Source organism: Pinus tabuliformis, chromosome 4_1 (genome assembly GCF_031772625.1).
Source record: "Pinus tabuliformis cultivar Carrire ecotype Pingquan chromosome 4_1, CPIR1, whole genome shotgun sequence".
Lineage (NCBI taxonomy): Eukaryota > Viridiplantae > Streptophyta > Pinopsida > Pinales > Pinaceae > Pinus > Pinus tabuliformis.
The window spans coordinates 984,430,900-984,455,137 of NC_142303.1; the positions used below are offsets into that span (position 1 = coordinate 984,430,900).

Genomic DNA, 24,238 nt, shown 5'->3' on the forward strand with positions numbered 1-24,238 from the left:
GAGGTTGGAGCAATTACAAAGGTATAATATGAATTATGTTATGCTTTAACATGACAAATTTAGGGCTCCTACATTATTGCTTATGTGTAGAAGTTCAACAAAATAACAAAAGTGTTTTTTTCTTCACAAACAAACTACGAATATAAGATGGCCAATTGTAAAAATTCATCTAAACCTATGGAAAAAGGGCTAAAGCCTAAGACTTTCAGCAAATGAATCAATTTATAGTCAACTAGTGGGAAGTTTGAATTATCTTACCACTAGGCTAGATCTTAGTTTTCGTTAAAATTGGCAACTAGGGCAAAACTCCACATGGGTCATCTTATTTATGACAGTTGATATTTTTCTTAGATTCCTCTCTTCGAGAGGTGTAGGAATGATCTAAAGACTATCCAATTCTGACATGTACAAATGAAGTTATGAATTTATTTTGATTATGGTCAAATTGTCAAGGTCGGCCAGCAAACTTATGTAGGCTCAGAAGCCCAACAGTCACGTCTATTCATCCTCAACGTTGCATATAAATAGAAGGTGACTTAGCCTCATTTGGACACACTCATCTTCACTACTCTCTCTCTCTCCTCATTGATTGGGTACAGATTTTTGGGCCTCTCTCTCTCTCTCCACATGTCCAAAATTTCAAGAGACCGAACTTTCAGGAGGCCGAAATTTCGGGAGAGCGAAATTTCAGGAGACAAATTTTCTGGACAGTTTGACCAGCATGCGTTGACCTCCTTTGACTGCATTTTTGTGAGGGCTATCTCTGTTCGGGCAAGCCACATTTCTGGGCATAGAAATCGAGGCTAAACGTTGACTATTGACCAGCGTTGACTGCAGCTAGGTCTGACTGCAGGTGGGTTGTTTGACTAGACTTTGACTAGGCTGAATTTGACTGTTTTGAGGGTTGTTTTATTTTGCTGTTTGGACATGAAGTTGACTGAAGTTGACCGATTTGCTAAGGTCAAATCTGCCCTATTGACCAGCGTTGACTTTTTTGGTTAGGGCTCTTTTGTTGCTGTTATAAATTATCAGATTTGTAAATTGTACTATCTCTCTCTGCTGAACTATTGAAGACTAGAAGTATTTGATCAAGGGTTTCCCCACAATGGGGTTTGTCCCTGGCTAGTGCCACATCTTGTGTCCTCTTGTCTTGGCTTGTCTTCTTTTGTTTATGTTTATGTTCTATCTGCGTTTTACTATCATGTTGATGTGATTGTTAATTTGAATATTGATACTAGGCTAATAAAGAAATTGAAGTAAAATTGCTCTAAAGCATAGAACATACCATTGTTGCCTAAAATTCACAGTTTTCCAATATTGAAGACTAGAAGTATTTGATCAAGGGTTTCCCCACACTGGGGTTTGTCCCTGGCTAGTGCCACATCTTGTGTCCTCTTGTCTTGGCTTGTCTTCTTTTGTTTATGTTTATGTTCTATCTGCGTTTTACTATCATGTTGATGTGATTGTTAATCTGAATATTGATACTAGGCTAATAAAGAAATTGAAGTAAAATTGCTCTAAAGCATAGAACATACCATTGTTGCCTAAAATTCACAGTTTTCCAGTCAGCGACATATCCAAGTTCATCACAAACACTAAAGTATAACATTGAACAACAGTAAAGACAATTTGAGATATGTTAAAGGTACAATAGATTTTGTATTATTATATGATGAAAGTGATGCACTTCAGTTGACTGCGTATACAGATTCTGATTGGGAAATGTTAAAATTGGCAACTAGGGCCAAACTCCATGTGGGTCATCTTATTTATGGTAGTTGATATTTTTCTTGGATCCCTCTTGTCACACCCCTACACCTGCGGTAGTCTTCCAACCGCTTATAGCGAGGTGCGGCACTATCAATCGTTTTCTTTTCACCAATACTTACGATTGTAGACTACGCCTAACATTCTATACTTAGTTAATTTTTCGTTACCAAGTATTATTATGTTTCCTTTATACAAGTGAAGCCCATAACATTCACATAAACAGCATTATACAAGAGAAATGCACAACAGTATAAAGGGAGGGGCAACTCACTATAATATGAGTTTGCACGAATCAATATATATAATCTTCTTTTACAAGTACAAGTTAAATCTTGGGAAACCCCAAATTTACACTTAGCCATTTTTCAAACTTCGGCAAACTCGGTTGCCCAGCGCATCGGCACCTCCGCAGGGTCGTCGCACGACTCACCAACCCTTCGTTCACTTCGTCGCACAATTGCGTTTTTTGCCCAACTTGGGCGCGCCTCCAAGTCGCCACACACCGACGCCTCTAACCAAGGCACACCTCCGTTCACAATCTCAACACTTCACCAAGTCACCGTGCACACTTGCACGACGAGCGGGCACTCACCCAAGCCACCAAGACACCTGTGCCAGGTCGTCGCACAAACCGGGCGCTCCTCCGTTTCACCGTCGGGCACCTTCATACAAATCAGGCGCCACACACCCGTGCACACCCTCACCCAACCACCGGGCGCTCCTGCCCACACCCTTCACCCACAACCAAGTTAAACGCGTCTTCACCATGCAACCAAGCCCAAGAATGGGCGCATCCCAACCTGCGCCTCTTCTCCTTAGTTCTACGCACTAGACCTGCGCCTTTACTCCTTGAGCGAAGATGTTAAGCGAATGAGTGATTGTGGAAATGACTCCGATGCCTTTCCAATATATACGTGTGGCAGGGCGAGGTCTTGGCTGCCCAGCCGACCTGCCCACGCCCACATTTCCATCGCAAATACACTTAACTTCATGTCGGCCTTCCTTTGTTCGCTTGGTCGGCCCGTGGGTGTTCCATTACGCTCCCGTGCATTGTTGTAGATCTAACCCAAGAATATTATAGATCTGATATGAAAATATAAGACAATGCAAATAAACCCAGAAATAATATGAAATGATTCTTTATTGATCAAACCCTTAAGGTAGGGCAACACCATACATTCACTCCTTAAGGAGGGAGAACACTCCACAAGCCATATGCTTGTTCATACAATAATACTTCTCTTCATCTTCATGTGGAGTCTCTAGCCTCTATATAGGCCTCATACATACAATACCATGCATCATTACCATGGTTTCCTCATACCATCCACTAATACCACGGGGCCCATTACATTATTATTAACTACTTGTGGTCCCTTACATAACATGGGTTAACCACCTTATTTATTACTATGGCCCATCCCATTATTACATTATTACCTTGGGTACTTCCCTTGGTACCCCATATTATCCCCCCCTAGGTATATAACATTCCACCCCCCTAAGCATGTTTCGTCCCCGAAACATGGGAAGAACACAAATAATAAGATCTACTCAAAAGAGTAGTCCACTGATACCATGCACGTGCATCTAGCCATCCAAGAGAAAGGTGAACCCTCGATCTCGCTGGTGCCTCGCTCGCTTGAGATGGAAGTTGACCGTGGCAGTTCTTCTGTGTTGATGTGTAGTAGGTGGATCGTCTCTCCTTTCTATCCATCATGTGACTACTTGGTTTCCATCTTGATGGTTGTCTTGCGGGGTGATGTAGGTGATGATATGTTGAAGTTTTAACCCACGATGACTTTTGCTTGACTTCACCCTGCTGTGGTGCCTGTTGTGGTGTCTTCTTTTTCAATATGACTTCAACCACTGAGCCCTCCTCTGATGTATCATCACCTGTAACCTTTTCTTCTGCAGCCTCTGTTTGTGTTTGATTGTCGATCATCAAAGGCTCATCATCTGATATGTTAGTCCCTTGAACATCTTCTGCTTCAGCCTCCATGTGCTCTACCTGTTTATGGATGGAAATATCCTGTAATGTAATTTTCTTCTTTTTATACCATAGCTTCAGGAATTTCTTCTGCACATTAATATTGATAGTACCCATGGATTCCATCCAAGGATATCCCAAAACAACATCCATATTATCCATCTCTGAAGCATAAAAATCACCATGCAACACATATTTATCCAAAGAAAGCTTCAAATCCTTATAAATTTGAACATCCTTATCATCAACCTGTGTATGTTCAATTTGTTTTGCTGGGACTTGCAATTTTTTTGCCAAATTAACACTAATAAAATTATGTTTACAACTAGGATTGATAGAAACAATGATCTTCTCTTTCTGAATCAATCCATGAATCTGCAATAAGGATATACTAGTAGGAAATAACCCTTTAGGTTCCATGGTTTCCTTCTTTTCTGTAAAAATAAAATCTTTGCTAGGCAATGTGACCTGACGAGCTACCTGGCAAGCCTCCTTCCACGTGGGAGGGTGGTGAAGTAGAACTTGAGCTTTGATGGCTTCTTTAAGACCGCGGATAAAACATTCCTTGAAGAATGTATCTGTGAGACCCTTAGTGCGGAAGGCTAAGGCTTCAAAAGCGGTAATATATTCCTCCACTGTACCAGTCTGTCGGAGCTTAGTGAGACGACCCAAAAAAGAGTCTTCCTGTTCAAAGCGATCTAGGCCCGCCATCACAAAAATATTGGCGAAAAATTGAAATGGTCACAGATCCGTCAATATTGCTCAGAATCCCTATTATAACCTGTTTTTAGAAGTGGAACAACCATTCTGCATCTGCCCATGTGATAGAAATCCTGATTTAGACACTAGAATTTCAGATCTGCGCTGCTACTCTCCCGGCGTCACTCAAAATTTCTGCAAAACAGGCTGATTTTAAATCAGCGATATCTCCCTCATCCGGACTCCGATTCGACTGATTTTTTTTTTGAAATCATGTGGTTTTTCACAAAGATTCCAGATCTACAATTAGATCTTGCAGATATTGCACCAAGAATTCTAGATCTGCGCCGCAAAACTCGCTGCCCTGAAAATTGTCTGCAACCCCACTGATTTTTAGATCAGCGATATCTCCTTCATCCGGACTCCGATTCAACTGATTTTTTTTTTTTGAATTTGGGTATTTTTTCACAAGGAATACAGATCTGCAATTAGATTCTACAGATCTTGCACCAAAACGTACAGATCTGACCTGCAACTCGCCGCCCCAGAAACCCTGCAAAAATGAAAAAAAAAATCTCCACGGTTTGCCCAAGAAGGTGCTCTGATACCAATTGTTGTATATCTAATCCAAAAATACTATAGATCTGATATGAAAATGCAAAGAAACCCAGAAATAATATGAAATGATTCTTTATTGATCAAAACCCTTAAGGTAGAGCAACACCATACATTCACTCCTTAAGGAAGGAGAACACTCCACAAGCCATACGCTGGTTCATACAATAATACTTCTCTTCATATTCCTCCATGTGGAGTCTCTAGCCTCTATATAGGCCTCATACATACAATACCATGCATCATTACCATGGTTTCCTCATACCATCAACTAATACCATGGGCCCATTACATTATTATTAACTACTTGTGGTCCCTTACATGACATGGGTTAACCACCTTATTTATTACTATGGCTCATCCCATTATTACATTATTACCTTGGGTACCTCCCTTGGTACCCCATATTATCCCCCCCTAGGTATATAACATTCCACCCCCCTAAGCATGTTTCGTCCCCGAAACATGGGAAAAACACAAATAATAAGATCTACTCAAAAGAGTAGTCCACTGATACCAATATAGGCCTAATAATAAGATCTAAGAAACCCAGAAATAATATGAAATGATTCTTTATTGATCAAAACCCTTAAGGTAGGGCAACACCATACATTCACTCCTTAAGGAAGGAGAACACTCCACAAGCCATATGCTTGTTCATACAATAATACTTCTCTTCATATTCCTCCATGTGGAGTCTCTAGCCTCTATATAGGCCTCATACATACAATACCATGCATCATTACCATGGTTTCCTCATACCATCAACTAATACCATGGGCCCATTACATTATTATTAACTACTTGTGGTCCCTTACATGACATGGGTTAACCACCTTATTTATTACTATGGCCCATCCCATTATTACATTATTACCTTGGGTACCTCCCTTGGTACCCCATATTATCCCCCCTAGGTATATAACATTCCACCCCCCTAAGCATGTTTCGTTCCCGAAACATGGGAAGAACACAAATAATAAGATCTATATAGGCCTCATACATACAACACCATGCATCATTACCATGGTTTCCTCATACCATCCACTAATACCATGGGCCCATTACATTATTATTAACTACTTGTGGTCCCTTACATGACATGGGTTAACCACCTTATTTATTACTATGGCCCATCCCATTATTACATTATTACCTTGGGTACTTCCCTTGGCACCCCATATTATCCCCCCTAGGTATATAACATGCATATATAAACTCGTCCACCCAACCTTTCACGCACTTAACATCTTCGCACGTTTTATGTTGAGCTCGTACTTTAAGCCGAACGTGACCAAAGGCTGCAGGTCCTTACATCCTCCTCCACCTGAAGTCGTTGTCGTCCTCGACAACATACCATCCTGGTAGCCATCCACCAAGATCATTAATAACTATCTCACCCATGATGTCAACTCCTCCACATACTGCAAACATCTCTGCATCATATGTAGAACCACTGTCTCCACCATGTCTCGTCCCGGCAACCATCTGTCACCAAGATCACCATACCAAGGTATACACCCCATCGGTATGTCATACATCGGAAATCATCTCAATCCATGACCATCGACCATCTCGTTGCAATCTCCACATGCTGCTCTCCATCGTGGAAGGTTGGTCCCTCCATCTCAAGCTACATGCTTCCTGCAACATATCGTGTCGACCTCATCATGTTTCATCCTCATGTGAACTGCTGCCATGATACTCCAACATAATGCTATCACAACTCTGTACACTGGATCCCCTCATGACTCGAACTAGTTGGGTAGCTAATCTAACTGTCACGCTCAAACCATGAGAATGTACATCCTCATGCCATCATCAGTCGTTTCTCAGAACATCCCGTCACATCCTCAACTCGATCAAGAATCCATCTCCATACAAGTGTAAGCCATGCTCAGTTCCATGAAGTAGTCCTCATCTCATCTGCAACATGTTGTCCATGATGTTTGGTACCAATGTGCTGCCTAAAATCAGCCACATCTATCCCAACATCATCATCCATATGTGTACCTCCTCAATATGAAGAGACCATCTCATCAAACTTCGACTTTCGATGTGCCACATCCAAGTCCATGAAGCAACCTCCATCATATCTGCAATGTGCCATACCTCAAGTCTGTCATAGAAACAAGTATACACCTGTCTCATCTATCCATGTGCTGCCCATGATCATAGATCAATCAACTCCCATGTGTCCAAAGTAGTTGAGTCTCGGCTCAACCCATGCCCAAGTGTAGTCACCAAGGCATCATCATCGTTGTAACTCCATCACTTCAAAGTGTCTCATATCGATCCTCCACATCAAGTCACTCTTTCAAGCCATTCCCATACATGTACTTGAAAGTATGCACCCCATCCTGCATCAAAGTCTCTGACCTTAGCTCCTCAATGCATCAGATCCTCCAAGTCCACTATATATGAAGTCTCCTTGGAAGTCACAACAATCTCATGTCATCATGAGCTCCATGAGTCATCTCCAACCAACATCTCAGCAAGCACACAAGTCTCGGCCCAAAGGTCTCTACAAGATGCCTCTGCTCTCCATGTAGTAGGAATGCTCCATAGTCTGCTCACAAATCCATCCAAGTCCATGGCCTTGTTGTACATAAGTGCACAACCTCTCCATCGGCTCATAAGTAAAACATCTCCATGTCACACCAGCAAATCCACCTGCACAACATCCCTGCCTTGGCACTCCTCATTGGATGTCCATAAGTGACACCTCTTCAAGTGCTCCTGCATCATGTCCCTGCATAAGACTGCCATGCTCCATGTCTCCAACTTGATGTCCATGACTAAGTTGCCCATGTAGTCCAACCAAGTAGACCCATCACAACAATCGGTCATCCTCATCCAAGTCTGCAATCTTCGGTCTAGTGAACTCGGTCACCCAACCATATCATCATCATCACGAGTCCCTTCCATCATAGCTCCCCCACTGAAGGTTCCACCAAGACTTGCTCTTGGTCTCGGCCATGAGAAGTCCACCCAAGCATCATCATACCTCAAGTGTGTGCCCTCCTCCAATCTGTCCATGAGTCATGCCAGGCACTTAGCCAATTCTTCATGTGGCTAAAGCATGACCCAATCCTCCGCAACGATCATCATGTTCCTCCCTTGTCACAGGCCTTTGTACCTTCTATCACAAGGTCACAAACAACCCCAACAAGTCCTGCAACAGTCAACAATCCTTGCTTCTCCATACAAGGTCTCATCATAGACATCCATGGTAAGATGCTCCCCTGCATCGACAAACTGCTTTTGCTCTTCCCTGCATACGGTCCATCTACCAAATGCTCAAGTGAAACACAAGTATCAACAATACTTACATCATCATCATCATGAGGCTCCTCCATAGGAGTGTCCTCATCCATCCATGTCTGCAAACTGCACAATCCTGGTCCAACTTGATCAATCTCAACTTCATCCTCCATCGTTGTCACATCTGCAACATACTCAATCATCATGGCTTCCTCTTCCTTGTCGGCACAATCTGCAACTCCTTCTTGCTCCATTGTCCAACCAAGTTGAAGAAGTTCATCTTCAACATTCTTTTCCAAGAATTCAAGCTTCTCTCGAATCCGGGGATTCTCTTCTTTCAACCGCTTCACCCTATATAAGGTAAGCAAGAGCTTCCCTTCGCATTCTTCCAAACTTGCCATGCCTTGTCGTTCAGCGTGGCCCAAGCACGAAGCATATCCTCTGCTAAACCTGTTTCACCATTCACCTGAATCACCCTGATATTCCACTTGTCACCTGCAAAACTTGAGCTCCCTGCCAAGTCTTTGGTCTTCGTAGAATCAGCTCCTTGATTCAGTTTACCAGCTTTGATCCCAACTGTCACGCCCCTACACCTGTGGTAGTCTTCCAACCGCTTATAGCGAGGTGCGGCACTACCAATCGTTTTCTTTTCACCAATACTTACGATTGTAGACTACACCTAACATTCTATACTTAGTTTATTTTTCGATCTAGTGAACTCGATCACCCAACCATATCATCATCATCACGAGTCCCTTCCATCATAGCTCCCCCACTGAAGGTTCCACCAAGACTTGCTCTTGGTCATAGCCATGATCAGTCCACCCAAGCATCATCATACCTCGAGTGTGTGCCCTCCTCAAATCTGTCCATGAGTCATGCCAGGCACTTAGCCAATTCTTCATGTGGCTAAAGCATGACCCAATCCTCCGCAACGATCATCATGTTCCTCCCTTGTCACAGGCCTTTGTACCTTCTATCACAAGGTCACAAACAACCCCAACAAGTCCTGCAACAGTCAACAATCCTTGCTTCTCCATACAAGGTCTCATCATAGACATCCATGGTAAGATGCTCCCTGCATCGACAAACTGCTTTTGCTCTTCCCTGCATACGGTCCATCTACCAAATGCTCAAGTGAAACACAAGTATCAACAATACTTACATCATCATCATCATGAGGCTCCTCCATAGGAGTGTCCTCATCCATCCATGTCTGCAAACTGCACAATCCTGGTCCAACTTGATCAATCTCAACTTCATCCTCCATCGTTGTCACATCTGCAACATACTCAATCATCATGGCTTCCTCTTCCTTGTCGGCACAATCTGCAACTCCTTCTTGCTCCATTGTCCAACCAAGTTGAAGAAGTTCATCTTCAACATTCTTTTCCAAGAATTCAAGCTTCTCTCGAATCCGGGGATTCTCTTCTTTCAACCGCTTCACCCTATATAAGGTAAGCAAGAGCTTCCCTTCGCATTCTTCCAAACTTGCCATGCCTTGTCGTTCTGCGTGGCCCAAGCACGAAGCATATCCTCTGCTAAACCTGTTTCACCATTCACCTGAATCACCCTGATATTCCACTTGTCACCTACAAAACTTGAGCTCCCTGCCAAGTCTTTGGTCTTCGTAGAATCAGCTCCTTGATTCAGTTTACCAGCTTTGATCCCAACTGTCACGCCCCTACACCTGTGGTAGTCTTCCAACCGCTTATAGCGAGGGGCGGCACTACCAATCGTTTTCTTTTCACCAATACTTACGATTGTAGACTACACCTAACATTCTATACTTAGTTTATTTTTCGTTACCAAGTATTATTATGTTTCCTTTATACAAGTGAAGCCCATAACATTCACATAAACAACGTTATACAAGAGAAATGCACAACAGTATAAACGGAGGGGCAACTCCCTACAATATGTGTCTGCCCGAATCAATATATATAATCTTCTTTTACAAGTAAAAGTTAAATCTTGGGAAACCCCAAATTTACACTTAGCCAATTTTCAAACTTCGGCAAACTCGGTTGCCCAGCTCGTCGGCACCTCCGCACGGTCGCCACACGACTCACCAACCCTTTGTTCACCTCATCGCACAATCGCGTTGTTTGCCCAACTTGGACGCGCCTCCAAGTCGCCACACACGAGTGCCTCTAACCGAGACACACCTCGGCTCACAATCTCAACACTTCACCAAGTCATCGTGCACACTTGCACGACGGGCAGGCGCTCACCCGAGCCACCAAGGCACCCGTGCCAAGTCGTCGCACAAACCGGGCGCTCCTCCGTTTCACCGTCGGGCACCTTCGTACAAATCGGGCGCCACACACCCGTGCACGCCCTCACCCAACCACCGGGCGCTCCTGCCCGCACCCTTCACCCACAACCGAGTTAAACGCGTCTTCACCGTGCAACCAAGCCCAAGAATGGGCGCATCCCAACCTGCGCCTCTTCTCCTTAGTTCTGCGCACTAGACCTGCGCCTTTACTCCTTGAGCGAAGATGTTGAGCGAATGAGTGATTGTGGAAATGACTCCAACGCCTTTCCAATATATACGTGTGGCAGGGCGAGGTCTTGGCTGCCCAGCCGACCTGCCCACACCCACATTTCCATCGCAAATACACTTAACTTCATGTCGGCCTTCCTTTGTTTGCTGGTCGGCCCATGGGTGTTCCATTACGCTCCCACGCATATATAAACTCGTCCACCCAACCTTTCACGCACTTAACATCTTCGCACATTTTATGTTGAGCTCGCACTTCAAGCCGGACGTGACCAAGGACTGCAGGTCCTTACACCTCTCATTGAGAGGTGTCAGATTGATCTAAAGATCATCCGATTTCAATAAGTATTCATGGAGATATGAATTTATTTGTGTTATGGAACAATTCGTCAAGGTCGGCCAACAACCAAAATAATCCCCTCATGTGCTCAACATTTTAGTATAAAAGGAGGTGACTTGATAGTCATTTCTACACACTTCACTCTTGATTTCTCTCCACTTGTTTTGGTTTTTAGTGGCAAGAGAAATCTAGATGATGAAGCCCTAGATGTAGGAGGATGCCCTAGCCGCAGTCCTAAGGAGGATGCCCTAGCCGCAGTCCTAAGGAGGATGAACTAGCCGCAATTCAAGGGAGGAGACCCCTACTTCTATACGCTGCCCAACCTGCCCTCTACGCTACCTAAAGTAGAGATATAGCGGGCCTATTCAAGCTGCCCAAATACACAGGTGCCCTAGCCGCAGTTAGGAAGACAGGCTAGCGAGTTTGAAGGGATGTTGTTTTCAGGTAACAGAGAGTTGGAAGGAGGGTCGAAGTACCATGCTGGAGGGCCATAGTAAGGGACTGATCTAAGCTAGTAGACGCAGGGATTCCTCCTGAAAGAGGCCGAGCAAGGGATTGTTCTGCTGTGATTAGGATGCAAGCTTGTAGGGGTTGTTCTAAGGGTCAAACATAGAGTTGTAGGTGCCTCCTCAAGCAGCGAGGTCACATAACTTGAAGAGGAAAGGAGGCCGCATAATTTAAGGTGTGTTTTGGGCATGACTATTGGGTTGTTGTAGGTTACAGTGGGAGCCCTAACCAGGGACCAAAACGCTGCCCATAAACAAAAGTGCACAAGTATGGTAACTTGTGCTTTGACTTGTTTGATTGGAAAGGTCTCTTCATTGATGAGGAGATTCTATATACTGCCACATAGGTGCAGCAATGACTAACAATGGGACAGCAGTGCTAGTAGTCTGACAACATGGTGCAGCAATGTCACAAGGCATAGCAATGCCGCATCACAGCAGCAATAGCATGGTACAGCGAGACAACATGACAAGCATGATGCTGCAAGCACATTGGGACAGCATGACAAGAATGGTGCTGCAAGCACATTGGGAGTCGGGACAGCATGACAAGCATGATGCTGCAAGCACATTGGGACAACATGGCAAGCATGGTGCAGCAAGCACATGGGACAGCAGTGGCAAGCATGGTGCTGCAAGCACATGGGACATGCAATCTGGCAACATGGTTCAGCGTGCCACATGGGGCAGCAGTGTGGCAACATGGTGCAGCAATGGCACATGGGACAGCAACAGTACATGATGCAGTACAGTGATGGGTACAGTCATGATTAGTGAAGCATGATGAGATGCAGCATAGTGATGATGGGTGCAGCATGGTGCAGCACAGTGAGGTGCAGCATGATGATGAGGAGCAGCACAATGATAGGTGCAGCATGGTGATGGAGTCACCTGGGAGAATCAATTGAAGCAGCATGTCTTCAACTGAGTTCAGCTACCTCATGTATCATCTACTTAGAGATGATCTATGTTCTTATTTAGATAAGTCAAAGTGTTGACTTCTGTTGTATATGTATTATCTCTTTCTCTCTCTCTCTGATGAACTATTGAAGAACATATAAGAAGAATTGATCAAGGGTTTCCCCACATTCGGGTTTGTTCCTGGCTAGCGCCACATCTTGTTTCCTCTTGTCTTGGCTTGTCTTTTGCGATCTATGTTTATGTTCTATCTGCAATTTACTTTAATGCTGATGTGATTGCTAATCTGGAAAAGATATTGAGCTAACTATGAAAATTGAAATAAATTGCTCTAAACATAGAACATACCTAAAATTAACATGGTATCAGAGTTGAGGTGAAGACAAAGCCCAAGCAAGAGTGAAAGAGCAATCACCAAAGACAATTGGGAAAGGACAAAAGGCTTAATGGGTCCCTCATCCCTCTTCAAATTCACCAAGGGTGAAGTCGAAGCAGAGAACATTATCAAAATGGCGCAGCGGAAGCTTCTAATAGCCTACCTAAAGATCACTTCAATGGGAAGTACGAATCTAAGGGTGGAAGGAAATGCAGATGCCTTGTTTGTAATAAGTTCAGCCATTATGCGAAGGAGTGTCCGAATGGCAGGGACACATCACTTGATGAAGAAAACAATCATTCCAGGGACATCTTCAATGATCAAAGGAATGACAGGTAATGCAGGTCATCAAGGAAATAGCTGACTCTTCGAAGAAAGCAAGGAACCCCAGGTATGAAGAATCAAATGTTGTTTCTGATAAGATAAAGAAGCATTATCTTATATTGGCCCTCTCCTTCAGACTCTATGGGAATCTAGCTTATTGACTGTAGTGCTTCAAGGCACTTCATCATTAGAAGGGTGCTCTCTCTAATTTGGTAAAGATGGAAACACCCGTGGGATTATACTTGGAATCAATGCCACCTATCCCGGAAAGGGTGTAGGGAATGTTACCTCTCAATTGAATGAGGGTAACTCGATTCATTTAAAAGAAGCTCTTTATGTACCTAATCGCAAGAAGAACCTGGTGTCCATTTCGGCAATGGAAGTCAAAGGTTTCAGGGTGGCATTCATTGATGGAAAGGTACGTGTTTGAAAACAGAATTTTCAAAGATGCTTTTACTCATGGGTTCAGGGTTGGCAATTTGTATCGAGTTGCAAGATGGTCCATTGGGGACCATGTCAGTTGTCACATCTCATCTATAGCACCGGAGGTCTACTTATTATGGGGCCCTACCTGATGTGAGTCAGATGGTGACAGGGATGCCTAAATTCAAAAAGAGCATGAAGGTACATGAATGAGATGTACCAGAAGAAAATCTTACAAGGGGCCCATTCCCCTCATGCAGCAAGTCCACTGGTTTGGAACAACCCGAGGGGTTTGAGATTCATGATCGAGAATATCATGTATGCAGGTGGAAGAAAGCCCTTTATGGCTTCAGGCAAAACACCCCGGGCTTAGTATGAGAGGATTGATAGCTGTCTGATGAAGTTGAGATTCACTAGGAGTGAAGCTGATCCAAACCATTGCTTGAAGGTTGTGGATGATAGACCTCTCATACTAGCACCTTATGAAGACAACCTCTTTCTAACAGGTGCAGACCCTCTCATTTGCAAAAGTAAGAGGGAGTTGGATTCCGGATTTGGAATGGTAAACTGCAAGCTCGTGACTACCTCGATGGAGCTTAACTTTCAGAAGTTATGTGATAGTGATGCCGGACCAGATTTGGGAAATGCCTCTGAGTTTCATAAACTCATTCGCATTGATGTTCTTGGTGAACTTCCGTCCGGATATATGTTTTGCAATTAGCATGTTGGGCTCATATTTGGTTGAGCCTCACTAGATTGGTGCCAAGAATCTTCTGAGATATCTTCGGGGCACAATCTCTCATGGATTGAGATACACTGCCGAAAATGTGAAGCTGCATGATTATTCGAATGCTGACTGGGCAGGCAGTGTGGAGGATCGCAAGAGCACTTCTGAGTGTTGATTCTCTTTGGGTTCTGCTTCGATATCCTAGATGAGTAGGAAGTAGAAGTCGATTGCTATAAGCACCATTGAGACCGAATACATAGCTACGAGTATGACCTCGTGTAAAGCTGCCTGGTTGCGGAAGCTCTTCAGTGAGTTGTTTGACACATGATGGATACCACCGTGATCTTCTATGTCAACCAGAGGGGGATTCGATTATTGAGGAATCTCGTATTCTATGATTGCTCCAGCATATAGACATCAGATACTACCTTATCTGGGATATGGTACATCGATGAGCAAGAAGGCTCCATCGCATTGGGACTGATGTGCAAGTCGCAGACATTCTGTCAAAGCCCCAAGGAAAGGTCAAATTTGTGACTTTCCGAGAACGACTTGGAGTCGTTGAGAGACCCTCTTATGAGGGTCCTACATGATGCATGCATTGAGCTCTGGGAGCTCCGAGGGGCTTGGGGTACTTCTTGGAGCAACAAGTGACCATAGGGTGACTCACCCTCCCCTAATGGTGCGCTGTGTACAAGGAGAATGGTTCAACCTTCCCCTGTGATACCCCGTGGCGACTTATGGATAGAATGAGTGGTTCTCCTGTCGAGGCATCCTACCCATGCAGTCTGGGACTCATGGGAAGTACCTCTCATCTAGCCAATGAGTAGAGAAATAGGGTTAGGGACCATAGTAGTACTATCGATGGACGCATCGTTGTATCTACCGTACTCCCTATTGCTAGGATGATCTCCATTGATCTAGGATCAGTATGAGTGGTTTGAGACACTCTCTTTTGATATTGATCTAGGATCAATGAAACTGACTTCGGGCCATTAAGAGTGACATAACTCACTCTCTTTTGGAACTGATTCTTAATGACATAACTCACTCTCTTTTGGAACTGATCTGGGATCAATAAGAGTGGTATGACACACTCTCTTCATATGGAACTGACTTTGGGTCAGTGGAGAATGGTATGAGACATTCTCTCGATCAATTCTTCTTCTTCATGGTTCAACAGAGCAGAGCAGTGCAGGGCACTGTTGGCTGCGATAGTACAGTCTAGCAGATGGATCAGTGGATGGAGTTCTCCCTAGTTGAGAGGGAGTGTTAAAATTGGCAACTAGGGCCAAACTCCATGTGGGTCATCTTATTTATGGCAGCTGATATTTTTCTTGGATCCTTCTCATCGAGAGGTGTAAGATTGATCTAAATATCATCCAATTCCGATAAGTATTTATGGAGATATGAATTTATTTGTGTTATGGGACAATTTGTCAAGGTCGGCTAGCAACCAAAATAACCCCCTCATGTGCTCAACGTTTTAGTATAAAAGGAGGTGACTTGATAGTCATTTCTACACACACTTCACTCTTGATTTCTCTCCACTTGTTTTGGGTTTTAGTGGCAAGAGAAATCTAGATGATGAAGCCCTAGATGTAGGAGGATGCCCTAGCTGCAGTCCTAAGGAGGATGATCTAGCCGCAATTCAAGGGAGGAGACCCCTACTTCTATACGCTGCCCAACCTGCCCTCTACGCTGCCTAAAGGAGAGATATAGCAGGCCTATTCACGCTGCCCAAATATGCAGGTGCCCTAGCCGCAGTTAGGAAGACAGGCCAGCAAGTTTGAAGGGACATTTTCAGGTAACAGAGTGCTAGAAGGAGGGCCGAAGTACCATGCTGGAGGGCTGAAATAGTAAGGGACTGATCTGGGCTAGTAGACGCAAGGATTCCTCCTGAAACAGGCCGAGTAAGGGACTGTTCTGTTGTGATTAGGACGCAGGCCTGTAGGTGCTGTTTTGAGGGTCAAACATAGAGCTGTAGGTGCCTCCTCAAGCAGTGAAGTCACATAACTTGAAGAGGAAAGGAGGCCGCATAATTTAAGGTGTGTTTTGGGCATGACTATTGGGTTGCTGTAGGTTACAGTGGGAGCCCTAACCAGTGACCAAAACACTGCCCATAAACAGAAGTGCAGAAGTATGGTAACTTGTGCTTTGACTTGTTTGATTGGAAAGGTCTCTTCATTGATGAGGAGATTCTATATACTGCCACATAGGAGCAGCAATGACTAACAGTGGGACAGCAGTGCTAGTAGTGTGACAGCATGGTGCAGCAATGTCACAAGGCATAGCAATGCCACATGACAGCAGCAATGGCATGGTACAGCGGGACAACATGACAAGCATGATGCTGCAAGCACATTGGGACAGCATGACAAGCATGGTGCTGCAAGCACATTGGGACAGCATGGCAAGCATGGTGCAGCAAGCACATGGAACAGCAGTGGCAAGCATGGTGCTGCAAGCACATTGGGACAACATGACAAGCATGATGATGCAAGCACATTGGGACAGCATGGCAAGCATGGTGCAGCAAGCACATGGGACAGCAGTGGCAAGCATGGTGCTGCAAGCACATGGGACATGCAGTATGGCAACATGGTTCAGCATGCCACATGGGACAGCAGTGTGGCAACATGGTGCAGCAATGGCACATGGGACAGGAATGGTACATGATGCAGTATAGTGATGGGTACACTCATGATTAGTGAAGCATGATGAGATGCAACATAGTGATGATGGGTGCAGCATGGTGCAACACAGTGAGATGCAGCATGATGATGAAGAGTATCACAATGATAGGTGCAGCATGATGATGAGGAACAGCACAATGATAGGTGCAGCATGGTGATGGAGTCACCTGGGAGAATCAGTTGAAACAGCATGTCTTCAACTGAGTTTAGCTATCTCATGTATCATCTACTTAGAGATGATCTATGCTCTTATTTAGATAAGTCAAAGTGTTGACTTCTGTTGTATATGTACTATCTCTCTCTCTCTCTCTCTGCTGAACTATTGAAGAACATATAAGAAGAATTGATCAAGGGTTTCCCCACATTAGGGTTTGTCCCTGGCTAGCGCCACATCTTGTGTTCTCTTGTCTTGGCTTGTCTTCTGCGATCTATGTTTATGTTCTATCTACAATTTACTTTAATGCTGATGTGATTGCTAATCTGGAAAAGATATTGAGCTAACTGTGAAAATTGAAATAAATTGCTCTAAGCATAGAACATACCGAAAATTAACAGGAAAATATCAGTGGATGTCCAGAAATCAACAACTGGTTATGTGCTCAGTATTGGAACAGGTGCAGTTTCATGGGCTAGCAAAATACAACATGTTGTTTCTCTTTTTTCCACCGAGGCAAAGTACTATGCAGTAACAAAAAGCAGCATGTAAGGCAGTTTGGCTTAGAAAAATATATGGAGATTTGATGCTTGAACAAACCAAGCCGGCATGGTTTTTTTCTGGCAATTAAGATGTCTTAAAATTAGCAAAGAATCCTATATTTCATGAGTGCAACAATCACATTGATGTACATTATTATTTCATCATAAAAGATGAAGAGGTTGAACTTGAATATTGTACCACACAAGAGCAGACTGCAGACATCTTCACCAGGCCACTCGATCCAAATAACAGTGTCAATTTTAGAGACAAGCTTAGTGTATTTTCCAGAATGCACATTGAGTATGTTGGTGCAATTAATAATAAGAATCATTCTTTAGTAATTAGCATTTACTTTACATAGTACATTAAAGTACTTTACGATTAACAACAAATAGATGAGAAGAGGTTATGTAACGTCTTTCCTCTCCTTTTGTATAAATGTAAGATGACATATTATGATTTTGATTGAATACAAACTTGACAATTCTCTTCTTATGTGTACTGTTTCTTCTCTGTTCAATTTCTGAGAAATATTCCAATTCATCAGTTGTGTCTTTTGATAAAAGGGGAGAGCTACACGGCTGTCTGAGATTGTTAATGGTCTGTTTAGAATTAGATTGAGTAGATTTCGACTTTACCATGTAAACATTTTTCTTGTTCAGTCAGGAGTGAAATATGAAACATGTGATATATCATATGCACAGACACGGCAAGGCAATCTGTGCATTAAAGACAATCAAAGACTGACAACATGTGCTCTGGTTTACATATTTTGAAAGAAGCATGAAAAATAATCAGGAAATATCAATTTGTACTAAAAGACTTGATTTCAAGGTAGTACATCATTTCAAGGAGTTTATCAAGACAAAATATATATAGATAGATCAATAGATAGTCTGCAAAAGGACATGACCAAAAACTTCTAACTGTAGGTTTTAACCTTGTACAGAAATTACCTGCAACCGTATTCTTAAAAAATAGACAAAAAAAAACATACGATGGTGAGAACATAAAAATATACAAGGAAAACCCAAACTGGGAAAATCAGATTGATTTTTCATTATATTCCCTTCAATGTTACAATACGTTATATACATGCCGAATCATTCATAAACCATTAAAACATATCCATAGTTCTCTTGACCGGATCTACAAAATACCATGGGCAAAAACCATCATGCCCAAAACCATGTGCAAAAAACATGCATGAAACCATGGGTAGGTCTGCCCACCATCTTTGAGTCTACCCCCATCCTTGGGTCCGCCCAACTATTATTGGGTCCGCATAAAAAAATTCCCAGGACACTGCCTGGACCCCATGCAAGGGGGCTACTGCCCCCCTACAAACCCCTAGCAAGGGAGCCTGCTGCCCCCGCTATGCCTGGCACAACGTAAAAGTGCATGAAGCTAGTCATGGAAAGAATATAACATACCCAACACTAATACCAGGCTATATTGATCTTTCTAGTAAAATCCCCTAGCCCCACTAATATTCAAGTGGAATGGGGTGTCCAGTTGCGGTCTAGTAACAGATTGGATTGCTTGCAGCAAAGATGACTTCGGTTGAAAACTCACCAGGGCCCAGGCTCGCTCACCATGAAAATATAGTTGACCAAAGTTCTTTTGAGGTGTGGGTTGTGTAAAGGCAACAACGTTCGTTCTCTGAAATTGTGAAAGTACTATTAAAGGTGCTTCATGTGTTAAAGTGGTCTTCTACCCAGATGAGACCAGGTGCAAACGCTATGTAACTTCTACGGAAGAGGTGCCAGTCAGTTGTGGCTCTTAGTCGAAGGTTTTAACTCTCCACTTAAAATAGTTTTAACTATAAAACAAAAGAAATTAAAGAAAAAAACAGTGAGACAGAATTTATGTATTCAACGGGATAGTTTTGTGCTGGTCTGTAGACAGACAAACGTGTGCATATACCAATACATTCACAGAAATAGGCAAGCATATAAAGCACAATATTTGTATATATGCACAAGTATATACATAAATATAATTATACCTCGGAGAGAGTTATAACTACAAATATTCGTGTATTTCTAGTGGGTTTGTAGGTTGGTCTATCGAGGAGAAAATGTTTTTTATCTTATATAACTTGCATTGACAGGTTCTATGGTTTACATTTTACAGAATGCACAGGTTCCTTCTCCCCAGAGGATTCTGGATTGCATCCATCATCTTGTTCCAGTGCATAGGTTATGCAAGTTTGTCCTAATTTTTGTAATTATACTATTTCTATTCCAGCTTGTCACTTTTGCAAAGTAGATCTGCTTTCTAGGTTAGGGTTGATTGCAATTTTGTAATAAAGGTGTTTTTCTACAACAGGGCCGATTGCTTCTTTGTAATAAAGGAGTTTCTTCTTAGCGGTAATTCCCAAATATTTCCTTCATTATATTTCTATAATAGTATTAATCTTATTATTGTCTTTGAATGGAATTCTTCATTTATTCGCCAAAACTATAAGCGTTTTGTTCAATCCTTGCTCCAAGTGTGTTTTATTTTATTCTTGTGGGGTTGTTACTTATTTTTAAGGCTCCACGCAGCAACAACCTCTCTTCCTTTTTTTCTTATTTTGATTTGGGAAATAACCTCCTCTCCTATTTCTTATTTTGCTTTTGCATCTCAAGTACTGGATGATGGCGTTACGTTATATGAAAGTCATTCTCTCTTTGATCAGGAGAATCATGGCTTTATTCTCAGATTGCAGATTATGAGAAGTTTTTGAATCTGTTCCATATTTCTTTTAAGTTTTTGGCTAACGGGATGGTGTCATGTGTAAACATACCCACAATATTTTATCTCAATTTTGTATAACATAAGATCGGATGGAAGAATGCAAGAAAGCAAAACGTACCCCTTGGCTCCGAAAAGATCCATGCTGTGCATGTTGGCAATGGGAGGCAATGCCCTTCTAAAAAAGGGATTACAAGAGGATGAGCGAAGAGAAGGCAATTGAAGTGCCCTCGACCATTTTTGGGTGGGACTTTGAATGAAGCTGCTGCAATGAACAGGACGATACCTGGGGCATACTCCCACTGAGATTCCACCTGATACTGTACCCATTGCTGTGGCCATCTCGTCCCTGGACACTCAAACCAAAATAAATGAAAAACAAAATTCAAAATTGATCGATTTTCCGCGATCCCTATCCACCTCAACACGCACGAGCGCACAACTCTCGTGTCGCTATTTTTTCATACATGAGATTGGAACGAACTAGTGCACCATTCATATGTTAAAAACCAGTTGAGATATATCATGCCACTCTGTAGGTTTGGAAGACCAAGGTTAACCTTTCAAAGGAAAAACAAACGAGGTACTCAATGTGTGTTAGTTGGCCGAACCACAAAATAATGGTAAGGAGTGTTCTAGATCTTAGTTGGCCAAATCACAAAACATCAATAAATATGACAGTTAGAAAGGTGTTGGCAGATCACCATAAAATAATGAAAATGGTTGTTAGGGTTGTTAGGGTTAGTTGTTGAATTAAAATAAATAATAATGAAAATGAGTGTGTGGGGAATATATATTCTAATGAAATAATATCGAGATGAAAGATAGGTTTATATTATTTATTTATTTTATGAGGTAGTTAATGAAAATATACTAAAGATATAATAATGGAGAATAAGGGATATTGATGTGGTAAAAATAATTATTAGATATTGAGATAATTGAATTTAGGGTTTTATGATTTATATTATGAAAAGTAAGAAAATTTTGGATAAAAATTATATCATCAAAATTTTGAATCATGAGTGTGGTTCATCGTCACGACAAGAGGAAGAACAAGATCTTGGCATCAAGTTAAATGGATAAAGAGAACAAAAAAATAGTTGTTATAATATAACCCTTAGATTTGACTAAATAAATAATATTTTCATATAAAGAAAACATTGAGATTTGACTAAATAAATAAATAAAAATTCCCATAGGAAAAATCGTAATTTCATTAAAGAGAGAAATTACATTTTGTAGATGCATATGCATATGCTGAACATGTCAATGACCAGTTGTCATCATCAAGAAACCATTGTTCAAAAATGTTGTTACCTTGATCCACGCAGGGAGGTAACAATCCAGAATATATTGAAAGATAAACAAATGATATAAAAACCAGATCTGTCCAAAAGACGATATATATGTACATAATCAAAAAACCATATGCCCTGTAAATTTATGCATTAATGTCCATAAAAGGCCGATGGTAATACTGATAGTGTGCTCCATCGAGCAGTTCCCGGATCATCAGAGTGCCCGGCTCCCAGAGCGCAGCTTCTTTGGAAAGGCCATCAGCTGCTGCGTTCCGCTCCCTGAAAATGTGTTTGCAAGTAAATGAGTCAAAAAATGTAATCAGTCTCAGAGTCTCTTCCAAAATATGACTCAATGAGTAAGTAGAGCATCTAGCAATCCTATTCAACCAATCACAAACAATTTTGGAATCCCCAAATAATTGTAAGTCTCTGCAATTTTTCTCCAATGCAAAATGAATAAGATGTTTTGTTGCTGATAATTCTGCAAAATTATTTGTGCCTCTTCTGAATCCCATAAGCATGCTGAAAGAGTGTTGTGGAGAGATATGTAGAATTCGCCCCCCCCCCCCCAACAGCCATTCTCCTGCGCGGCCCCGTCGAAGTAAGCCCACAGCTTGTTGTAGTCAATGTGTTCGGGGATGATATTTCTAGGTCTCTAGGGAGGAGGGTCTTCTGGGATGAGAGCATAATCAGCTAGCACCTTGGCCGCAATGATAGGCCAGCGAGGAGGTAAGTTCTGAAAAATGAGGCTCTTACGGGCAATCCAAATAGCCCAAGAAGTCAGTACTGGAAGGTTACGCAGCTTGGGGGAGGTAACAGTGGTAAAGCATATATTCCAGGCCTCTGCAACAGATGCAGCAGTCTAGTTGCAGGGGGGTGACATCATGTATGACCAATTCCCACAGCTTACGGGCTTCCACACAGTCAAGGAATAGGTGATTTACAGATTCATTATTGCATTTACAGAGGCAGCACCAGTGTGGCCCATATTGTGCTCGTTTGAGGAGATTATCCCCAGTAGGGATCTTATTTCTCAAGATGCACCACATGAGCAATCTGGTTCGTGGGGGAGCCTTCAGCTTCCAGAGATGTTTCCACCATGCTTCAATGATCTGTGGCTTCCTTGTCTCAGACAGCACCAAATATCCATCTTTTGGAGAGAATCTTCCAGATTTTGAGAGGGCCCAAATAATCTCATCATCTTCATCAGATATGCGAATATGAGCTTCAGATAGTGCCTGAGTGTAATCCTCCCAAAGTTGGTGCCATTGTGGGGGAATGTTAAGTTGTTGAGTTGTTTTCCAGGCTTGATGTAGGAAGGTGGAGTTTTCTTCATCAGCAATATGAGCAATATGAGTGACATTATGTTCGTGTAGCTGCAATAGAAGGTCCACAGGTAGTCTGTGTGTGTTCCCGCACCCGATCCACGGGTCAATTCCAACCCGTACTCTTTGTCCTGAGTGGATTCTCTAGGTGAGTCTTGCCCTGATAGGATCCAATGCCTTAATGACAGCTTTCCATATAGTCGAAATCCCAGATGTGCTTCTAATAGGTCTCCTGATCCAATCCAAGATCTGAAGGGGGGCGATGTATTTTGATTTTGTCACTCTCGTCCAAAGGCTGTCAGCTGTGAGCAGATGCCACCCGAGCTTTGCAGCAAGAGCAGTGGAGAAATCATCAAGTTTTTTAAGTCCCCATCCTCCCCACTTTTTAGGCAGAATCAGAGCGTCCCATTTGACCCAAGCAAATATCTTGCCCGGCTGGCTACCCTTCCATAAAAATCTGCAGCAAAGGGCTTGAATCCTGGTAAGGATCCCTCTAGGGATCCAAGCCAGGGACATCCAGTACACAGGTGTGGCTTCCAAAACACTCTTTATGAGAGTGAGACGGCCGGCACGAGAAAGATATTTGAGATACCAGATGTTGAGTCTTTTCTCCATCTTAGCTATTAGCCAAGTCCAGTCTGCAATCTTATAGCCCAAGGGCTTTAACTTGTACCCCAGATATTTCAAACCTTCTGTAAGACCCAACTGTGTGAACCGGAAGCGATGAAGTGCAAATTGTATTTCATGCTGAGTGCATGTTGTCGCTGTCAGCGTTGATTTATTTTCATTTAATAACATACATGTAGCCGACATGAATAAAGAAAAAATGGATCTGATGTTGGTCAGATCACCAATGCTTCCATTTAGAAAGATCAGGATATCATCCACAAAAAGTAGATGTGTGAGCCTGCAATCATCAATTATCTTGATGCCTTGTAGTCTGCCTCTTCTGTGCTCCTCCTTTATCGTCCTGTTGAGTCCCTCCATGACAAGGAGGAAAAGTAATGGAGAAAGTGGACAGCCCT

At 42.6% G+C, this 24,238-nt stretch overlaps 1 protein-coding gene across 1 annotated transcript in view; it reads right to left on the reverse strand.

Moving 5' to 3' along the window:
* The window catches only part of LOC149179432 (acyl-acyl carrier protein thioesterase TE3, chloroplastic-like), a 75,499-nt gene extending 54,276 nt beyond the window's left edge, over positions 1-21,223 (reverse strand). The window contains exon 1 of the mRNA XM_089422466.1: positions 20,709-21,223. Within this exon, the coding sequence (XP_089278592.1) occupies positions 20,709-20,929 (221 nt within the window). The 5' untranslated portion in view covers positions 20,930-21,223. The remainder of the gene's footprint in view (positions 1-20,708) is intronic.
* Between the last annotated feature and the right edge of the window lie 3,015 nt (positions 21,224-24,238).